This window comes from Clytia hemisphaerica, unplaced genomic scaffold (genome assembly GCF_902728285.1).
Source record: "Clytia hemisphaerica strain Z4C2 unplaced genomic scaffold, Clytia hemisphaerica genome assembly, whole genome shotgun sequence".
NCBI lineage: Eukaryota > Metazoa > Cnidaria > Hydrozoa > Leptothecata > Clytiidae > Clytia > Clytia hemisphaerica.
Window position 1 is genome coordinate 295,287 of NW_027103372.1, and position 18,519 is coordinate 313,805.

The following is an 18,519-nucleotide window of genomic DNA, read 5'->3' on the forward strand; positions in this document are numbered from 1 at the left end:
AGTTCTTACCGTCTTTGGAATTCTAAAACTAAATGTGAAGTAAATGTGGATGAAACATAACGCTCATTGTCTTTGTTATTTCCATCCTGCTTCACCCTTTACCTTTCAATTAAGCCTTCCTTTTGATTGAATTTTGTTTTTCAGATCCACGACTTGCAGAGAAATATGAGTTGAATTGCCAACAATTTCAAGACGATGGATTGTGGGTTCTTCGCCTCGAATATATCTCTGATTTCCTCACCATACACCCGAAACCCTCTGCGCTCAACTACGTCATCGCCGAACTGAAAAAAGACGACGAATCTACTACCAAAAGAACGTCTGTGGCGGCAGTTGCCGGTAAACGTAAAGCCACCCGTGTCGCTACACCACAGAAAGATAAACGTTTGCGAAGAGAGACTTCAAATAGATAGTTTCTATCTAATAAGTTATGTTTTTTTTTTTGCTTTAAAGTTGATAAAGAAGACTCCCTCTAAATCTTCTTACGGTACTCTTAGGTTAGGATCAAAATCTTCTTTCAACTTTAGTTCAGTAATCAGCGACTTCTTCATAATAAGTCGTTGATGTATTACACATCCTGAAGGTAGCACTTTTGTGAAAGTTTTGAGCCTTACTGGGGGATGATTGACAATTTACATTTAAAAATGCTCTAAAAATAGAATTCTGAGGTTCCAATTATTTGGCAATGTATATTCTCAATTTTTTGGCCAATGTTATTAAGAATATTCTCATAGAGAGAGAACATTCTTATGAAAAATCGTGTAATTCGACTTTCATGTAACCAAAAATATTCTTCGAACCAGATAAAGCTTCAATATTTTCATTCAATTTTGCGATTTAATTGTATATAATCTTTGATAGTTAGGTTTTACCAAAATAAATTTTACTTTAATAAAACAAAGTTTGGAATTTTTCATTTAATTTGAACTCATATCCAGCTCCTTGAACTCGTCCATCAATGAAATCAATTGGAGACTGCTGAAATGGGACCATTGTATTCTCAAGAAGAGGAATTTTGTAGGATTTTCCTGCTGTCCATACATACTACTTTTCGATAGTTTTTCCGAAGTAAAAGTTCCGATTCTATTAGGGGACCTTTTTTCCGTTTGGAAAAAACTTATGTTATATATGATTTTGGGCCAAAAATATATCTTTTATTCGCCGTAAATTCAAATCTCTCTGCATAAGCTATAATTATGGCAAACTCGTATCCAGTCTGTTAGTTCGTTTTTTTATGATTCTGATAGCACTCACGGTTGTGTCACGTCCATTAGTAGAATCAAAATTGGTACAAGAGGCTGCTCTGGTTTTAGATTGCAATTGCAATTTTTTTTAAAGAATTTCCCAGATTTTCAAACGTTGTTTTTAAGTGCTTTAACTCTGGGTTTAATATTAGGCTGGGAATATAGCCTGAAACCATCATTGCCTTCCGAATTAAAGTAGAAAGAAAGCCGGAAAATGTCATTCTCGCTTACCCGAGCCGAACTTTATCTACAGGGCGCTAAGATACCCTGAAATGCCAACATTTTTTCTGACCACCATTTTATCTAGCCTTCCGCCAAAATATATATCTATGATCTAATTTACAGGAAGAAGAGAATTAATTTGCACATGAAATCTGATTTGATGCGACAATTTCTGTATATTTTTATACCAAATCATGTAAGAACCTGTCAAGACCTGTCAGCCTATTACTTACTTTTTGACCCTAAGATTGTACGAAATTCAGCAACTCCAGGCTCAGCCTTTTCCTTGTCTTAAATTGTTCTTATTTTTAAACTAGCCTTGTTGATTATTGTTCTTATAGAATAAGTCAAGAACACGACGTTTTAGTCCGACACCCAAGTGCGACGGAAATCTATGTCGTATATATATCGTCGCGTCTGGAACGGCGTTCAGAACTGTTTACTTCTGTTTAGAGGTCTAGAAACTAAGTTGTGAAATTTGAGGGGGTTCTAACACGATGTTTTTTTCTTCTAACACACAACTTTATAAGATTTCAAAGCCCTTATACTTATATTTTAGTCATTTCAACCTTAAAAAGATAATATTCTACTTGTTTTTTTAATTATTTCGGTGTCCAACTTAATGAAAGTAAAGTTTAATCAATGTACGCAAACCCCCTTAAAACAACCTCTATGACGTCAGATAGACAAATTTTTATGTTGATATTGCCGGCCATTTAAAACATCATCACAAAAAGGTGAATATTCAAGAAAGAAACTGAGAGTACTTTGACATTATACTTGATAAATACATTGGAGAAGAAAGCAAATATGTATGTTTGAACCTTGCTGGATATTTGGAACCTTAGATTTATTGTTACATTGTTAGAGATTTGAATTAACTTTAGTTTAAAAGACATTTATTACGAGGAAATGGAGTACGAAATACCTTCTGGTTATAATTCATCTGACATGGATATTTACCCAATTGAAAGCAACACTCTACCACCAATGACAAATTTAGCAGATATAAGGACGAACAATTCAAATTTAAATAGTGTTAGCAATGAACAGTATGAAGAAGAAAAAAAGAATTGCTTTAGGGTTTTTGATGGCTGGTCAACGGAAGACCAAATAGATTTTATAGAGGACATATTATTACGCATGACACATTTTCAACATGGACATATAAATACCTTTCTAAAACCAATGCTACAAAGAGACTTTATTTCAGTATTGCCAGGTAAATAAGAGTTAATTCTTGATAAATCATAAGATAAATCATAAGATTTATTTATACATGATTTTATACACCATGCACTACTGTATCATACATCTTTGTTTCTGTTTTTTTATCTGACTGATATTTGTTGGAATTTAATTTAGACAATCTCAATGGAACAGGATGATTATTATATATATCATACATCATCATACATCCCTCATCTAATTCAGACACCTATTTTAGAGATTGGAAAGTAAAAAGATCATATCTCTAAAGACAGTGCGGCTGGAACGTCAATATATTTGAGGATTACAATTTTACCAGCTTTTTAGCAATTTTTGCCTCGCAAACCCAAATCTCCCAACCTCTTTGCCTTACTGTAAAGGAAGATCAAGATTAGAGTTTTTCAGCATTCCCAAAAAACCGTAATTGTAGAAATTTCTTCCTTTTCACAGGATCGATTTTCAACAACAAAATTCATCTTTTGGTCAATCGGTTTTTTTCTGACGTTCTTCCTTCAAGGAATATCAATCCCTTCGTTTCTAGACAGGAGACCCGTCGTGTGTTTTTTTATAATTTGATGTACACAAGACGGGCTCGAGCAGCTGTGAGTCCAATATTGGACTCACATTTTTTACAGTGGGAAATTCGAATTTAGCGCTGTCCTCAGTTACTAAAATAAAAAACAAAATTGTGACCAGTAAAAACATTTATTCATAGAATTATATTTCACAGGTCTATCGACCTCTACGAAATAATTTTAGATTTATAAATTGTCTAGTTCTTCATCTGTCGTCCAGTCGTGAAGATATGGACAGAAGAGAAGACGTTATTTTGGTCTTTGTCCTAGGTTTTTGAACTAGGCGAAGGTTTGTTCTAGGGCTTCCTCTTACATGCCAGACGAAATCGTCATTTTTTGAATTCATTTTTTTCGCCTTTTGGCACATATCTTTAATAATTTTTCTTTCGTTGATGGTGAAGTCGTCTGTGATGCTAAAGCCACCAATTTCATTGAATCGTTTCAGCTTATGCAGATTTTGCATTATCCGTTCTTTTTCCTCTATACTTTTTAAGATCAACTTGATTGGACGCCAATGTAGCCCTTTTCGGTTTTGTCCAATGCGATGATGGTGGGACGGTTTGATATCTTGAACGCCAATGTTACCTAGTATACCTTCAATATCTATATTGTCTTGTTCCTGTTGTTCCTCTTTGTTGTCTACCTCTAATTCCACCATTCCATGTATAATAATATTTCGTTTTCTTGATTCGATGTCTCTTTCTTCATTCTTGTTTTCTTGTTGGTGTTCTCTCACTGCTGATTTGAAATTATCCTTGTGTTTCTTAGTTATTTCAGCGTATGTTTTTTCTGATGTTTTCTCTATGTAATTTGTCGTTTGCTTTATTTCTTCTTTTATAATCTGCTTGGTTTTTATTTCAAAGTCAGCCATCTTATTGGTTAAGATGTTTTCGATATCGTTCTTAAGGCTGCGGTTCTTGGCTAGCTGGTTTTTGAGCTTTTTAATGACGTCGTCCTTCTTCTCAATCTCCCTCTGCATCATATGATACGAGTTCTCACCTATTTTACTCATTAGAGATCGTGTTATCCGCACGCAATTCTGACATAGATATTGTTCGTTATAAGTGTTGGCAAAAATTTGCAGCTGATAAAGCGGTAATTGTGTGCACTCGTAGTGTACCATGCGGTGGCATTTTCGGCATTTTAGACGGTTTTGGTCATCATCATCTGAGCAGGAGGTGGGAGTGCATGTTTGGTTTTGTATAGCTTCTTCAAATGGTTGTTTTTCTTGCTTTTTGTCGGTTTTTTCGTTCATGTTTTTGATTTTGCTAAATTTCAACCATTTTTGAAGAACTGCACAAAATGCGTGTTGACTAACTGACGTCAAATAAAAACGTTTGATCATAACAAAGTTTGATTGGCTATGTTTTCAACCGTTATTAGGATCTGGTAAATTCAAACTCTCAGCCTGTACCATGCTATACATTTCGCCATCAGTTTATCAAAGAAGAAATCATAGCATGGATTCCCAGGCTACTTCGTTTCCCCCTTGAGAAACTGATTAGCTTGCGTTCTCGCCGAGGGCGCTACTTAGATTTTGCCTATTTTGTGCCCACGATAGAAGGTTCCAAATGAAATATGGGGGTGTTACTAATAATAAACTATCTCATTTTATAGAGATACAAATATCGTCAACTGCTCTAACTTAGGGCGATTGGTCGAAACATGGGACTGGTTGATATCTGGCCTGTATTTTCACTTACTGTTAAATCTCTTTGACAAAAAATTTGTTTTGATAAGTCCACCAAGTTTATCAATCATGCTTCTTCATTCTTCTTAGAGTGCACAGACACTCGTCTTAGAGTGCACAGACACTCGCGTGTGTTCTACTACGGGTTTTTTCATATTTTGATTTAAAAGCCTACTCTGTGCGAAAGATAAATCGTGTATTTTTTAAAAAGGCCGTTCATTAACTCAAATCAAATGACTTTGGAGGTTCGGTGAAATGGTGGCCGAATTGTCGTCCCATGTTTTGTCAGATAGTCCCAAAGTTACAGTAGTTGACGGTAGTATATTGAATATAATCAACTTATTTATTTAAGTATTTTTTAGCCCAAACTTAAATATAGGGCTAAGTAAAAAGCAAATGATGGCAGTTCTGTTTTTTGCTCAAACCCCCAGAAAAAATGTTTTTGGCAACTTACTCTCGGGTACCTAATAGCCGCCCCCCCCTCTGCTTATTAATTTTTCAAAAATTTTCAACCTAGGACATTCCTATTCCACCCCCCCCCCCGCTTATTGATTTTTGGGACAATGTTTTTGAAAGTTCCCTCTTTTGTCCTAGTTCAGCTGTTAGCCACCTTTTCAAAAATTTTCCACCCAGGACATTTTTATTCCAACCCCCGCTTATTAAGTTTTGAGATTTTTTCCGACCCCCTCGCTTATTCCAATCCCCACGGCTATTAGGTACCTGAGAGTAGCTATTTTACAAATCACTGAAAAGAACTCCCATAGGAATCTGATAACCTGATTGGTTAATTTCAGAACGGCTTCAAGAAAGTCATAATAGCAGATAATTTAAAAGTTTCTGATGAGGAAATGTGTGGAATTTGTTGATGTTGATGGCTTGTTGATTCTGTAAAGAGAAAAGAAAACAGGTATAGCTTTTTCTAACCAAGGCATATTGAAGTTCTAGCCGCACTGAAAGAAGGTGTTAGAGTGTTGACATTAGATTTTAAATTACAATAATCCTCTGTGCGCCGAGCTTAGAAGTACACATAAAAACATTAGGTTACAAAGTCAAATAGCCTAGCCATTGTGTATGTACTTCTTATCTGGGTGTGTGCAAGTGTGTGGACACTCTACTGGTAGCAAAATCAACTTAAAAAAAATTTAATTTATTTGTCTTCTACAAGATAGCTGATTACTATTATCTTGTTTGTACTGGCTGAGGGTAGGCAATGTATGCTGTAGTATGTAGTAATTTGTTCTGCACCGTTGCATTTGCTTGGAAAGGTTTATTTAACATGACGCTGCATCCTACAAAAGGTCTATTGTATTATTTGCAATATTTGCTTTTTTAGGCTGATGCAAATAAATTTATAGAAATGAAAAAAGAAATAGAAATAATTGATCTGAACATCAAACATTATCAAAAGCAATCCAATCTCTGAAAATGAATCTGAAAATTACTAGGTAAAATTTAATTGATATTTGATTGTGTTTCGCAAACAAATTTCAATCATGCATTGCGCTCAAATTTGATTGATATGATTGCTGATTCTGTTTGATTTTGAGATTGTCTGGTTTTACAATGAAATTCCTAAATTGATCGACATCCCTCATCTAATTCTGACACTCTTTTTTGGAGATATGAATAATAGGATTATTATTCAACTAACTGAATGAACCAGTATCCAAATAAAGTCAATCTAACAATATCTGGCAATTTGTTTTTGCACTGAGCGATATCATTTTTTACACTAGTTATTTGGCAGGATGCTTTCAATCAAAGGGAATCAATGGAATTACGCACAATCAACCAATAGACCTTTTTTTTCAAGATTTTCTAGCTTAAATAATTACCCAAAAAATATAATAGTCACATAATCACACCAATAGCTTAGCAACTAACCTATAGCTTATCGTTTTTGAAGGGCTCAAGTTATATCTTTAGTGATTTTGCTATTCAAATGTCTATCCCTCTAAGCTAGAAAGTACATGCACAACCATCAGGGTATATGACATTATTTCACTTTACAACCTTACTGGTTATGTTTGTACTGTTAGGCTCAGCATACAGATGGTTGTATGAAAAGAACGGTCTCAATTTTTAAGATTTTGTGGAATGTCTACACTATAGCCTCTGTGTGTGCGAGAGAGAGAGTATAAAAATGTTCAGAGAATAATAGGGAGGCATTTTTTAACTTTATGATGGAGGGTTGTGCTGTTTTGCATCGTGAAGCAAAATCTCATAGTTTTTTGCATGAATCTGAAGGTTTAAAAGGGTAAACATTAAAAGCCCCCAGGTTCTGCACTTCTTTAGCCTGTATTTTGCACCTTCGCATATATCCCGAAAAAAGTAAGGCTCATTCATGAATTCTCACAACCAGAAATGTTTAATGGCTAAAACTAATTGTAGTAAATAAACTTTTGGTAAAAGTTTAATGAGAACTTCTTCTTCTGCTCAGCCTTATTTCGAATTTTTTTTTAGATTTCAGGCGCTTAGGGTCCAAATTTTATAAGGCCACTTTTTACTGTTTCATAGACATTTATTTATATATTTTAATTTGAATTTGCATAATGCACATGATTTTACTTGATAGATATTTATTGTTTTTAGTTTTTAATCGTTACCTAAAATCTCCAGAAACTTATTTAAAAAATTTTGCTGTTCAGCAAGCTTGAAAAAGTTTAATAATTTTAAAATTGTTCATGTTACAAAACTTGGAAAACTACACTAATAAACGGAATATCAATAACCTTTTAGCATTATGTGAAAAAGCTTTATTTAATAAACTTGACTCGTTTTAACAACGTTAATTCCCTTGAGTTAATTCTAGTTTTTCAGTTCACCTCGTGTGTTAAATTTATGTTGTTCGATTTTTCTTTGATAATGTGTCAGGATATGGATTATTTTAGTTGGCTACTCATGTCATTCAAAGATTCTATGTCTACTTGAGAGAGCCTTAGCCTTTTTTTACTTTCAAGTCGATTTTGAGGATTTTAACTTACTATTTTACAATGAATGTAATCTTCTCAAAGTTTTGACTTTTCTTTCTTTTCATTTATTGATCATATCATAGTAAAAACTCTTTGCCTGGTGTAAATGTTTTTTTGTAAATTTTCTGTTTGAACTCATCAGTCATTTGATTGTCTCTCTATACCATGTGTTAAGATGCTGTGTAGCTCTTTCTTAATCTTTTATAACTGTTATTTCTGATCCTCTTTAAACAACATATTTAATTTGGCTGACGTTTTTAACATGTCAATTTTAGCTCAGTTGGAAGTTATTTCTTTGTCTAACTCGAAAGGTTTTTCAATCTCTCTAAATATAAAATACATATCTCGTATTTACCTTGCCAACGAGTTTATTTAGAAATTCGTTTCAGATAAAACAGTGTCAATATAAAGCTAAGCCAGAGCTAGAGGTCTATCCTGCCTTAGGTATATTTTGATCCATTTAAAGTCTGAAATCACAACACCTCCTTTAACGAGAATACTTGAAAATATTATAACCTAAAAGTGTTATCGTCGCTGACGCTGGATCAACAATATTGTGTGTAAATGGTATCGAAAAGCGTAAAGAAATAAATCACTTTATTTATTGTATTATTATGTTTCAGGAAAAGGCTTAGAACCAGTGGCAGAGAAGATATTATCATACTTAGACGATAAATCGTTACGGTCTGCAGAACTTGTTTGTAGAGAATGGCGTCGCGTTATAGCGGACGGTATGTTATGGAAAAAATTAATACAACGTAAAGTGATGCACGATTCATTGTGGTGTGGTTTAGGCGAACGACGGGGCTGGATTGATTCTCTACGCAAACCTTCACAAAAAACTGATCATGTATATTTTCGCACTTTATATCCTAAAATTGTTGCAGATATAAACGTAAGTTAATCTCATTTTGTATACCCTGAAACCCATTCTTCTAAAAACAACATTTCTACTTTTCAAGCACTTTGAATTTAACCTTTAACAAATTTAAGTGGTTTAATCGTCCATTTTAAATAAACACACTTTGCTGCGAGACATGGTTTGATGACTCATTCCAGGCACAGCTTGAATTTCTCATAATTCATACAACTTTTTTTTAGTATCAAATTCTCAACAAACAAGCTTGATTTATGCCTTGGCGCAAAATTTCAAAATTGTTAACAGTATTCTTACATAACACAATATATTACAACGTTATATCTGTCTCACAGCTCCGGTGAAACTTTTTCCTACAGCGGGGATAAAAGTTTCGATTGAAATCTCGATGGGGATAAAAATTCTTATTGTTACAAGGTTAAAAAATCCAGTGGGATGGTTTGGGAGTGCAATTTCTAAACAATGAGTTTTTAATGGGGATGAAATCAAAGTCAATTTCTCAGTTGGGCTGAAATTCTAGGGTATCTTTCCCACCAGGGACGGAATTTTTGCCAAATTTTCCAGTGTGGCTGGAGCCCCAGCGGGTCTGTGACACAGGGGTGTTATATCTGAAGCCGATCAATTGGCAAACTTTCTAATTTGAGCATTATTTAAATCGATGGATTCGATCGAAGTTCGATTATCGAATCAAACTTGTTCGAAATCTTTAGTAGACTTTTATTGATACCTTTTTCACAACGATTCCGGCCTAACTCCATTATTTTATCGCGTTTCTTTTTACAGAGACTGGAATCGAATTGGCGATGTGGAAAACACGGCTTGTTGAAGATTCATTGTCGCAGTGAGAATATCAAAGGTGTTTATTGTTTGCAGTACGATGATGACAAGATCGTTAGTGGACTTCGAGATAATACCATCAAGGTAAAATATTTTGGTTTTTTTCGAAAACGGTTCGGACATTTTCGAACCTCGTTAAGTCTAGAAATGTTTTTTCCCGATTTGAACTTAGCTATCGTAGGTCAACTATAATAAGTATTAAATATATGGGAAAATCGTGCCGGCGGAGGTCAGAAATGCTACCTTTCATCTTTCATATTGATTCTAGAACATTTTGTTATTCCAGATTACTCTAAACTTTTGAATGCTGACTTAGTTTAAACCCGCCTCACTGCTGCTATAGGTCAAGGCTAAGTTTTGATAAACAATTTTAAAAATCTTAAATATATTGTCACGCGAGCTTGACATTTTTCTTGTGTTTTTATTCTAAATGGAAAATTTAAAAACGAAAATTGTATTTTCAGTGAAGCTCTTCTTTCTACCAGTCACTATTTTTTGAGAAATACTGTATGTTTTTTTTCAGATATATCATTATAGCGCTCTGTGTATAGAAATCCAAAGCAAACGAAGAAAAAAACGATGTCATTACGTTTTAATCCTCTACTTAGCCTAATTTTCTAAATAGCTTTTTCTATCCCAATTAGAAATGAGCTGTTCTCGAAACACTGTAGTTTATGAGAATCACAGCATCTTTGTGGTTTCTTTTTTGTCTCTAAATAAGATTGTTATTATCATCATCATCAGTTCGAAATCGAATTTGCTTTGAAACAGAATCCAATCAGACAAAAATAATACGTAGACAGATCTTGTTCATTTATACAAATATTATTTATCTCTTTCCACGGTCACTTTAATTCTATGTCCTGGAAATTGTGGTTAAATTTTTTTCTACCACATAAACACACCAATTTTATTTCCTGACTCTCCAGCTCGTCTTGCCTTCCCGTGCTCACGGAATCTCCCAAATATCTGTATAGGTGGACATTTCCTTCACGGGATTTAAGGCAAGAGTCTTAAAACCTTCACTCAATAAATTTGTAAGGGTTAGTGACAATATTTTTTTGTACAGGTTGCCCAAATTTATCCCCATGAAAATATTGCCCGGTGAAGTTTCTCTTTTCAAAGAATCAAGTCCTCTTTACAATACTCTTCCAAACTCAACCTTGACTTTTCTAACTTTCCTTCAGTTGTGGAATCGAAAATCACTAGACTGTACACAAGTATTACACGGACACACAGGCTCAGTATTATGTCTCCAATACGATTACAGGATTATTGTTACTGGTTCAAGTGATGCTACTGTCCGGTATGTGATTATTTGAAAGTTTGTAATTCGCCCTTTTAAACTGACTATGATTAAGTTTATAGATTATACACTGCCTTGGCTTCTACTTTACCCTTTCAAATTTTTAGGCTGTTGCATTGGTTACAAAGTACAAGCATGAATTAATAATCCCTCTTTTACACCCTACTAGAAGTAAACGCACCGACTTGTTTCCCTTGAAGCTATACAGTAGATAGAACCACGTTTTACAGTACATTTAATGTATGATTTCTTTCTATGTAGGATTTGGGACGTCAACACAGGTGAAATGTTGAACACTTTAATCCACCATTGTGAGGCTGTTCTACATTTACGATTTCAAGATGGTATCATGATCACGTGTTCAAAAGATCGATCAATCGCTGTCTGGGATCTGAATTCGCCGACGGATATTTCATTGCGAAGGGTGCTAGTCGGTCATCGTGCAGCTGTCAATGTTGTGGATTTCGATGACAAATATATTGTCTCTGCGTCCGGTGATCGAACTATCAAGGTAAGAATCTATTTTTTTCGGACAAGTTCAGGGAGTGATTGATACTCACCATAAACACGCACTTGAGCAGAAAGGCTGTAAAATGTTAGCTTTGATACCCTCAACCTCCAAGTGCGGATAGACTACTAATTTTCTCTAATCGTTATGCGATGGAAGAACCAACTTTTTAATTTATTCTCTTCTAGTATTAGTGCGCCGAAATGATTATCAGAGGAATGACGGTAATGGGTCTAGATATCCGACGTCGATCGGGGAGTAATCAAATTCTGATGCGAGTTTTTTTACGATGATGAATTATAGTGTGATAAGGAAAAGCCCAAACTTTTGCTGAAAGAATTTACTTTCGCACTCAAAATTTTTTTTTTCGATGGCTTTTCTTTTTATTTTGAATAATATATTTCAAAATTAAATAGTTTGTAAAATTTCTCGCCACCAAAGAAGAATTTTTACTTTCATTTCGAAAAACAGGGACATATTTCACTTTGACAGGAACTGTTCATTTGCTTCGAAAAAGGTGCAAGGAACAAACATTTTGTATTTTAAAATATTCATATCGTGGGATGTTACTAAAAATATTGTTTTCAGTAGTAAAAAGGGAAGCAAAACTGAATCAAGGGGTATATTTAGTTTCCCGCGTCAACAATCAAAACACTATGTATAGATAACACATCAATTATTTAACGTCAAGAGAATCTAAATTCAACATTTTGAAATTTTTGTGCGGCGGCAACAATTTCTATTTGAACTCGATTGTTCATTTAAAATGGCTGCAATCTTTTTCATTCAAACTACAGCTATGGGCTAGCAATTCTGATTTCGTTATATTGCCAATCATTCACTAGACCAACTATAATCGCTTGAAATCCTAGTAAAACTCCTCACAAAAATTTGTGGTCAATCACTCCTTGTTGGACCTACCCCGGTGGGGTGGAGGTCCTATAAATTCACCTATGTCCGTTCGTCCGTCCGTCCGTTCGTTCGTTCGTTACCAGCTTTTCTCGAGATTAAATCATAGGAATCATTTGATCTTTGGTACAAAGGTGCAAAACGGTGGTGGCCAAAATTTGACGGAGCCAGGGGGGGTCGGTACTAAAATCTCAGACATCATGACATTTAGTGACGTGGTGGTACTGCAAAAAAGCTCAAAAATAATTTTAGTACCATGTGTACTAAAATACCAAAAAGGGTGGTTTTTTAAAGAAATTTTTGAAAAATCTTAGTATTTTGTTCTAAAATCAGCCAAAATGGAGCATTTTTTTAACAATTTTGGAAAAAATTTGATTTTTTTTTTTCAGGAATTTTCGAAAAAATCTTCAGAAATTTTTTCAGAATTTTTCCAATTTTTTAAATATTTTTTGAAAATATTTTTATGTACAGTTTAGCACAGTTTAGTAATAAAATTACATTATTTTGCAGATTGATGCGCTAAATTCGACTGGGTTTGTAACAATGACCCCATTTTGGTAAATTTAAACCCGTAAAAGGGCAAAAAATGGGTGGTATCTATGTTAAATTACTCAAAATAATTTTAGTACATGTGTACTAAAATAACATTTTCGAAAAATAGGTGGGGGTATGTCAAAAATTAGCAAAAATCCTTTTAGTACTCATGTATGTCTTACATTTTAGTACTGACCCCCCCCCCCTGACGGAGCCCGATTTTCGAGAAAAAAATTTGGGCCGAAAAACAATTTTTTGATGAGATAAATGTCTTTTAATGCTCACGAAGTCTTGAATATGAAAGAATATTTCAAGAGCATGAAATTTTGGTTTCTAAACATTTTTTTTTAATAAGAAACAAACGACTAATTTTAATAAATCGTCACTATTTGTGTTCTGAATGATTGTTTAACGTTCATGCTCACGTAGATATCAATTATATATGTGTTAAATGCATAACCAGGTAGGTCCATAAAAGTATCACTTGTTTCTGTACTAATTTTGAAAAATATCTCAAACTCAAATATTTTTTGAAATGTCTTCCTACACTTGCAGTTCTACAATTCTATATTTTCATCCTGTTTGATCCCTGATAGAATGACGGTGACGCGGCGCATTTTCAAGGAAAACGACTTCTCGACTATAGATAAACCCTCTGTCACTTTTCGTCATTTTCTGGCCTGGAATTTATATTAACAGTAATTTGTCTTCTCATTACCCTAAAGGTAGAAATCTTAGCGGATGGTTGAAAAAGTTTTTTCAGAGGGATTTTAATTTAGGGGATGGCCTGAAAAATTTAATTTGACGGGAATTTAATATGGCAGATGAAGGATAATTTTAGCCAAAAATAACCTATTAAAGAAAAAAAACCTGCTTTAAGAACTGAAATAGCTCACATTTGGAATTTTGGCCAAATCCGCCAAATTTTCTTTCCGCCAAATGTTCTTCCCTTAACGTAGTTGGAAAGATAATTAAGACAAGCCAATTGTTCGGCTTACACGTTTAATTTTCTTACAAATACTTGAAATAAGTTTGCTTTTTTGACAGGTGTGGAACACGAGCACGTGCGAGTTCGTTCGAACGTTGAGTGGCCACCGACGTGGTATCGCATGTCTTCAATATCGGGGTACTTTAGTGGTGAGCGGTTCATCCGATTTTACTATCCGATTATGGGATATCGAGATGGGAAATTGTTTACGAACACTGGAAGGACACGAAGAATTAGTCAGGTACCTTTTTTCGTGATTCATTTTTGACTTTACAAGTAAAGTGATTTTCTCATCTAACGATTGACCACTTGCATGAATTTTAGGCAAATTGGGGTATAGGAGACTCTTTAATAAAATCTAATTTCAACCCCTTTAAGAAGCAGCAGTCCAGATTTTTGCCCCTCAAAAGTTTATGTGATAATGACAACGCAGTGTAGTAACGCTAGTATAGTAATATTTTTTTTCAGAATATGTTTTCAGTTATACAGGTTTTTTGTTGCGCCATCATAATAAAAAGACTTACTATGAACTGGGCAAAAAGGTCGAATCTAACTGATGGTTTCTTTTCCTTTTTCAGATGTATTCGATTCAATAACAAACACATAGTGAGTGGAGCGTATGACGGTAAAATCAAAGTGTGGGACTTGCAAGCAGCGTTAGATACCAGGAAACCTCCAAATGCTTTGTGTATTCGAACACTTATGGTAAGAAAGTAATTTGTAATTGTTGGCATATTTGCGAACGCTGACTACGTCCTTTGAAAAGTATACATTAAACAAAGGGAATTAGCTTTTTTACTGAATTTATTTTCAAGATTAATAAATAGAGAGGTTAGAAAAATCAAAAAATAAATTTTCTTTCTCGCGTACCGCCCTGATTTAGCTCATTTAGCTCATCCACGGTAACTGTCCCTTTTTCAGAGAAAATACTGGCTCTTCATCACATTTCTCCGTTTTTCTCTTTTCAGGAGCATACTGGCAGAGTATTTCGTTTACAATTCGATGAGTTCCAGATAATAAGTAGTTCTCACGATGATACGATACTCATATGGGACTTTCTTGATGGACAACAAGACAATTTAACCGCCCGTTATAACGCCACAAACTCGTGACCTAGTCACCCTACAAAACACACACACAAATCGTATAAAATGCTGAATTTGAAAAATATTTTGAAATGATTTTATCCTTTTTATATATTTGTGTTGTTGTTGTCGTTATTGGCGATGTCGTCGTTGTCCCTAACAACCGTGTGACGGTACACTATCAACAGGCTAGTAAGGCCTTGTTCGCCTCAAGGCTAGTCTGCTTTACCCAGATTGTTTGGCTTTGGAATGTAGTGATTTAGTGGAAGCCATAAATACTACAACCCGTTTTTGATTGGGTTATGAAAACAGAAGTTCCTTATTATTATGTGCCATTATGTGAATCACTAGCTCATCACGCTTAAGACTGACCAAAACAATTTCAAGGTGTTTATGTTGTTGGTAGATATGTTTTTGAATGTGGTTAGAGTCTTGAGACATTTCTTACGAAAAATCGGATTAAATTTTGTTCGCATGATCGACGAGTTCGAAATGGTTAGATCGTGAAATTTTACAAGAATGGAAGAGTTTCTTTTGAAAAATGCTCTCTTCACTATCGATATTGCGCCCCTTAACTTTAACGTAATGCTTAGGTTTTTTATTGTATAAATTTTACAGAAAACTTTAAGGGGTCTTCTTTCTAAGACTATTATAAAAATGAACTGTAAAGATTTTCTTACACAGAGTTATATTTTTTTGTTTCTTTTTTAGTTTTTTTTTTCATTTTCTATGTTGTTTCTTTTTACTTTTGCAGCCGATTTGCCTGGGCTGTTAGGCCGATTTCACATACAAATTTTCATCAGCTTATTAGAATTAATAGTTTATCGGTAAGAAAATAAAATGCCAAATACAGTTGTCAAAACAAAATTCTCATATGAAGTACTCTATGGGGATCGTTTAAAAAGGGATAAGCTGGAGTTTTTACAAGATGCTTAACTGATTGGTTATTTTTTAACAATAGGGATGACGCGTTCTTTAGAAAAAGTAATAAAATCGTTTGTCTCAACATTTAACGACCAACAGAGTCATCAAAGAACTTGTAAAAACTCTAGCTTGACCCTTTAAAAATGGTACTACTTATTTGTGCACTTCTCATCCGTTACCGTAGTACTTCTTATCGAGACTCAACTGTAGTTGGGTTCATAGTTTCATCCACCATATATATAAGGAGATTATTTTCTGATTCTTTGTTCTGTTTTTCGTTTGCCAAATCTCTTTCCGTTTTTTTTTTCTCAAATACTTAGCTAACATTTTGAATTGTGTTCGTTGTAACTCATTTGTCGAAGTTCCTCCTTTCATCACTTTGTTGGTTCACAAAATATTACTTTCTCAATTAGAGTCTATTTTTAGTACTATTATTATATTATTGCTATTGTCATTTTTGCTAGAAATCCCAATTGAAATTGTACATTAATTTTTTTGTCGCAGTTTTTGTGCGACTCGACAGATTGACCCCTCCCGGACTTACTTTTTGGGCTACACGCGTCTTTAATGCACAATTTTCGAGATGAGTGAAATCATTTTTGGGTCGTTTCAAGAATAATATTAAAATACCACGGGACACATTTAGAAGCTATTCCCTTCTGTTTTAGAGAGTTATTTCCAGCACTCGAACAAACGAATCATTTTAAAAACTAGGCTAATAATGCACTAATGTCGAGAGGAGTTGAGTAACTCTATTTGCTTCAGGTGTTTACATGGTTCAATTATTTCGAACCTTCCAATAAGAACGCTCGCTATATATCCGCGAGACGCGTGTAGTCCGATTCCAAATCTACTTCAAACATTTTGTGTATATATTACTATCGTTGAAACAATATTATAATAGCAAATAAAATCTTGGTCTGCTTATTGACTATTTTCACTCCAAATTTCCATACCATAGAATATTGGAAGCTTGACTTGAAGCTTGACGAACATGCCGTGTTTCAATCTTCCATTCCTTCCTATTTTCCACTCCTACTTATCTTTCTCAAAAGGTTCAGAACACATTGAAACACACATATTTGTTTTGTTTGAGCATTTGGTCTTTGGCTGGCGTGAACAGTGTACAGTATATAATATCCTACTTGCCTACCTATGTGTCAACCTGGTTGCAACATTGTGAAACGTACTTCTCTTTGTCTTGTTCTCAAGGTTGACCAATCAGGCTAACTATCGGATAAGTGCTGAAAAGGGGTCCCGAAGGCTGGGATGGGCTGTAGTTTTTACAAGAGACTTCACTAATTGGTTATTTGAAGTAATAGAGATGACGCGTTCTTTAGAAAAAGTAACAAAATCTCTTCTCAAACTACGGAAGTACATACCGAGTATGAGTAATTTGACAGCGAGAACCTTTGAGTGCCTCTTTATTCGAAAGCCAGCAATAAACTACAAAAAATATTTAAACATTTCAAAACATTTAGTCTTTCCGTTCGACTCGGTTAACAGTCTAACCATTTCTTTCGTCTCTTGAAGTTGGAAACTTCATTATCAAACAGATCAAAAATAACTTCTCCAAAATTTGAAGAATTCTTGTTTTGCTGTGTAGGACTTTACTTTAACTCTATTTTTTACCAAGGGGGGGGTTACACCACCCAGGTACTATATGCTTAGAACTCATCGAAAGAAAATTCTAAGGGGAGATGAAACTTTCCAATTTTTAACAAGATAACTTAAAACACAAAGGTTGACTAAACTCTTAGAACCTCTGGAAATGTTTTTAACAACAAAAAATTCATAACTTCTGATTTTTTTTGTTGAACTAATTGCATTTTCGGAAACTTATTTTTCAAGTGTTTTGCGCCGGAGTGCAAAGTGTGATAGGCTAATCCTTTATATATTACCTAGCAAGGAACTCAATAATTTTCACACGATGCACTGGCTTTCGGCGTATTATCATTGTCACTAGGGAGACCGTTTTGACAACATTCCTCGATTTTAGAAATTTAAAGTTGGGGCGAGAAAGTCGCTTTTGGGCTATTTATTAAATGTAATCGACTATTTCAATTTGGGAGGGGTTTATAGATTCTAGGCTATATTGTGAACTTTTTGATCTTGAAAGTTAAAACTCTACCTTTCTAACCTAAGTTAGAACGCCTCTAAACTGTTTGTGGAAATGTTTTCTTTTTTTCAAATATTATGACCTGGATTGTAGTTCATCATGGAATAGTGAACTCGAGAGCAACAATCCTGGTATTATTACAGAATGACGGGGAGCAGAGTACAACATGCAACCCCAAAAATACATATATACTCTCAACACTTCTTTTCTCGAGGTAAGATCTCTTATCTTCACCATAGGACAATACATTGGAATATTTTCTCCACAATGATGATGTTCTAGGATCGAAGATGCACTGACGCGAAAATGGTAATTGTATTTCATAAAATTGAAAAAGGGTTATTGCGTAGCTACCAGAAGAAAATGATAAGAAGTCGAGTTAGTACAGATACGGTTTAGAATCGAGGGACATATTAGTTATCGCCAAATCCCGAAATCTACAATGGCGGACATTTTCCTACAACTTATCAAGGGGGCTTTGGTACAAATTTTTAACAAGGAAGAGCGTAAATTTATAAAT

The 18,519-nt window shown here is 34.5% G+C and overlaps 2 protein-coding genes across 3 annotated transcripts in view; both read left to right on the forward strand.

The window, feature by feature from the left end:
• The window catches only part of LOC136823292 (DNA topoisomerase 2-binding protein 1-like), a 29,690-nt gene extending 28,789 nt beyond the window's left edge, over positions 1-901 (forward strand). For both annotated transcript variants that reach the window (XM_067079475.1, XM_067079483.1), the window contains exon 14: positions 145-901. In XM_067079475.1, coding sequence (XP_066935576.1) covers positions 145-413 — 269 coding nt within the window. In that variant the 3' untranslated portion in view covers positions 414-901. The remainder of the gene's footprint in view (positions 1-144) is intronic.
• Positions 902-2,181: 1,280 nt separating this feature from the next.
• On the forward strand, positions 2,182-15,066 carry LOC136823348 (beta-TrCP-like). The gene is made up of 8 exons (XM_067079529.1): positions 2,182-2,688; positions 8,536-8,807; positions 9,573-9,710; positions 10,814-10,932; positions 11,194-11,443; positions 13,931-14,112; positions 14,450-14,576; positions 14,840-15,066. The coding sequence occupies exons 1-8, from the start codon at positions 2,379-2,381 to the stop codon at positions 14,981-14,983; spliced, it is 1,542 nt and encodes a 513-aa protein (XP_066935630.1). The 5' UTR covers positions 2,182-2,378; the 3' UTR covers positions 14,984-15,066.
• Positions 15,067-18,519: the final 3,453 nt, after the last annotated feature.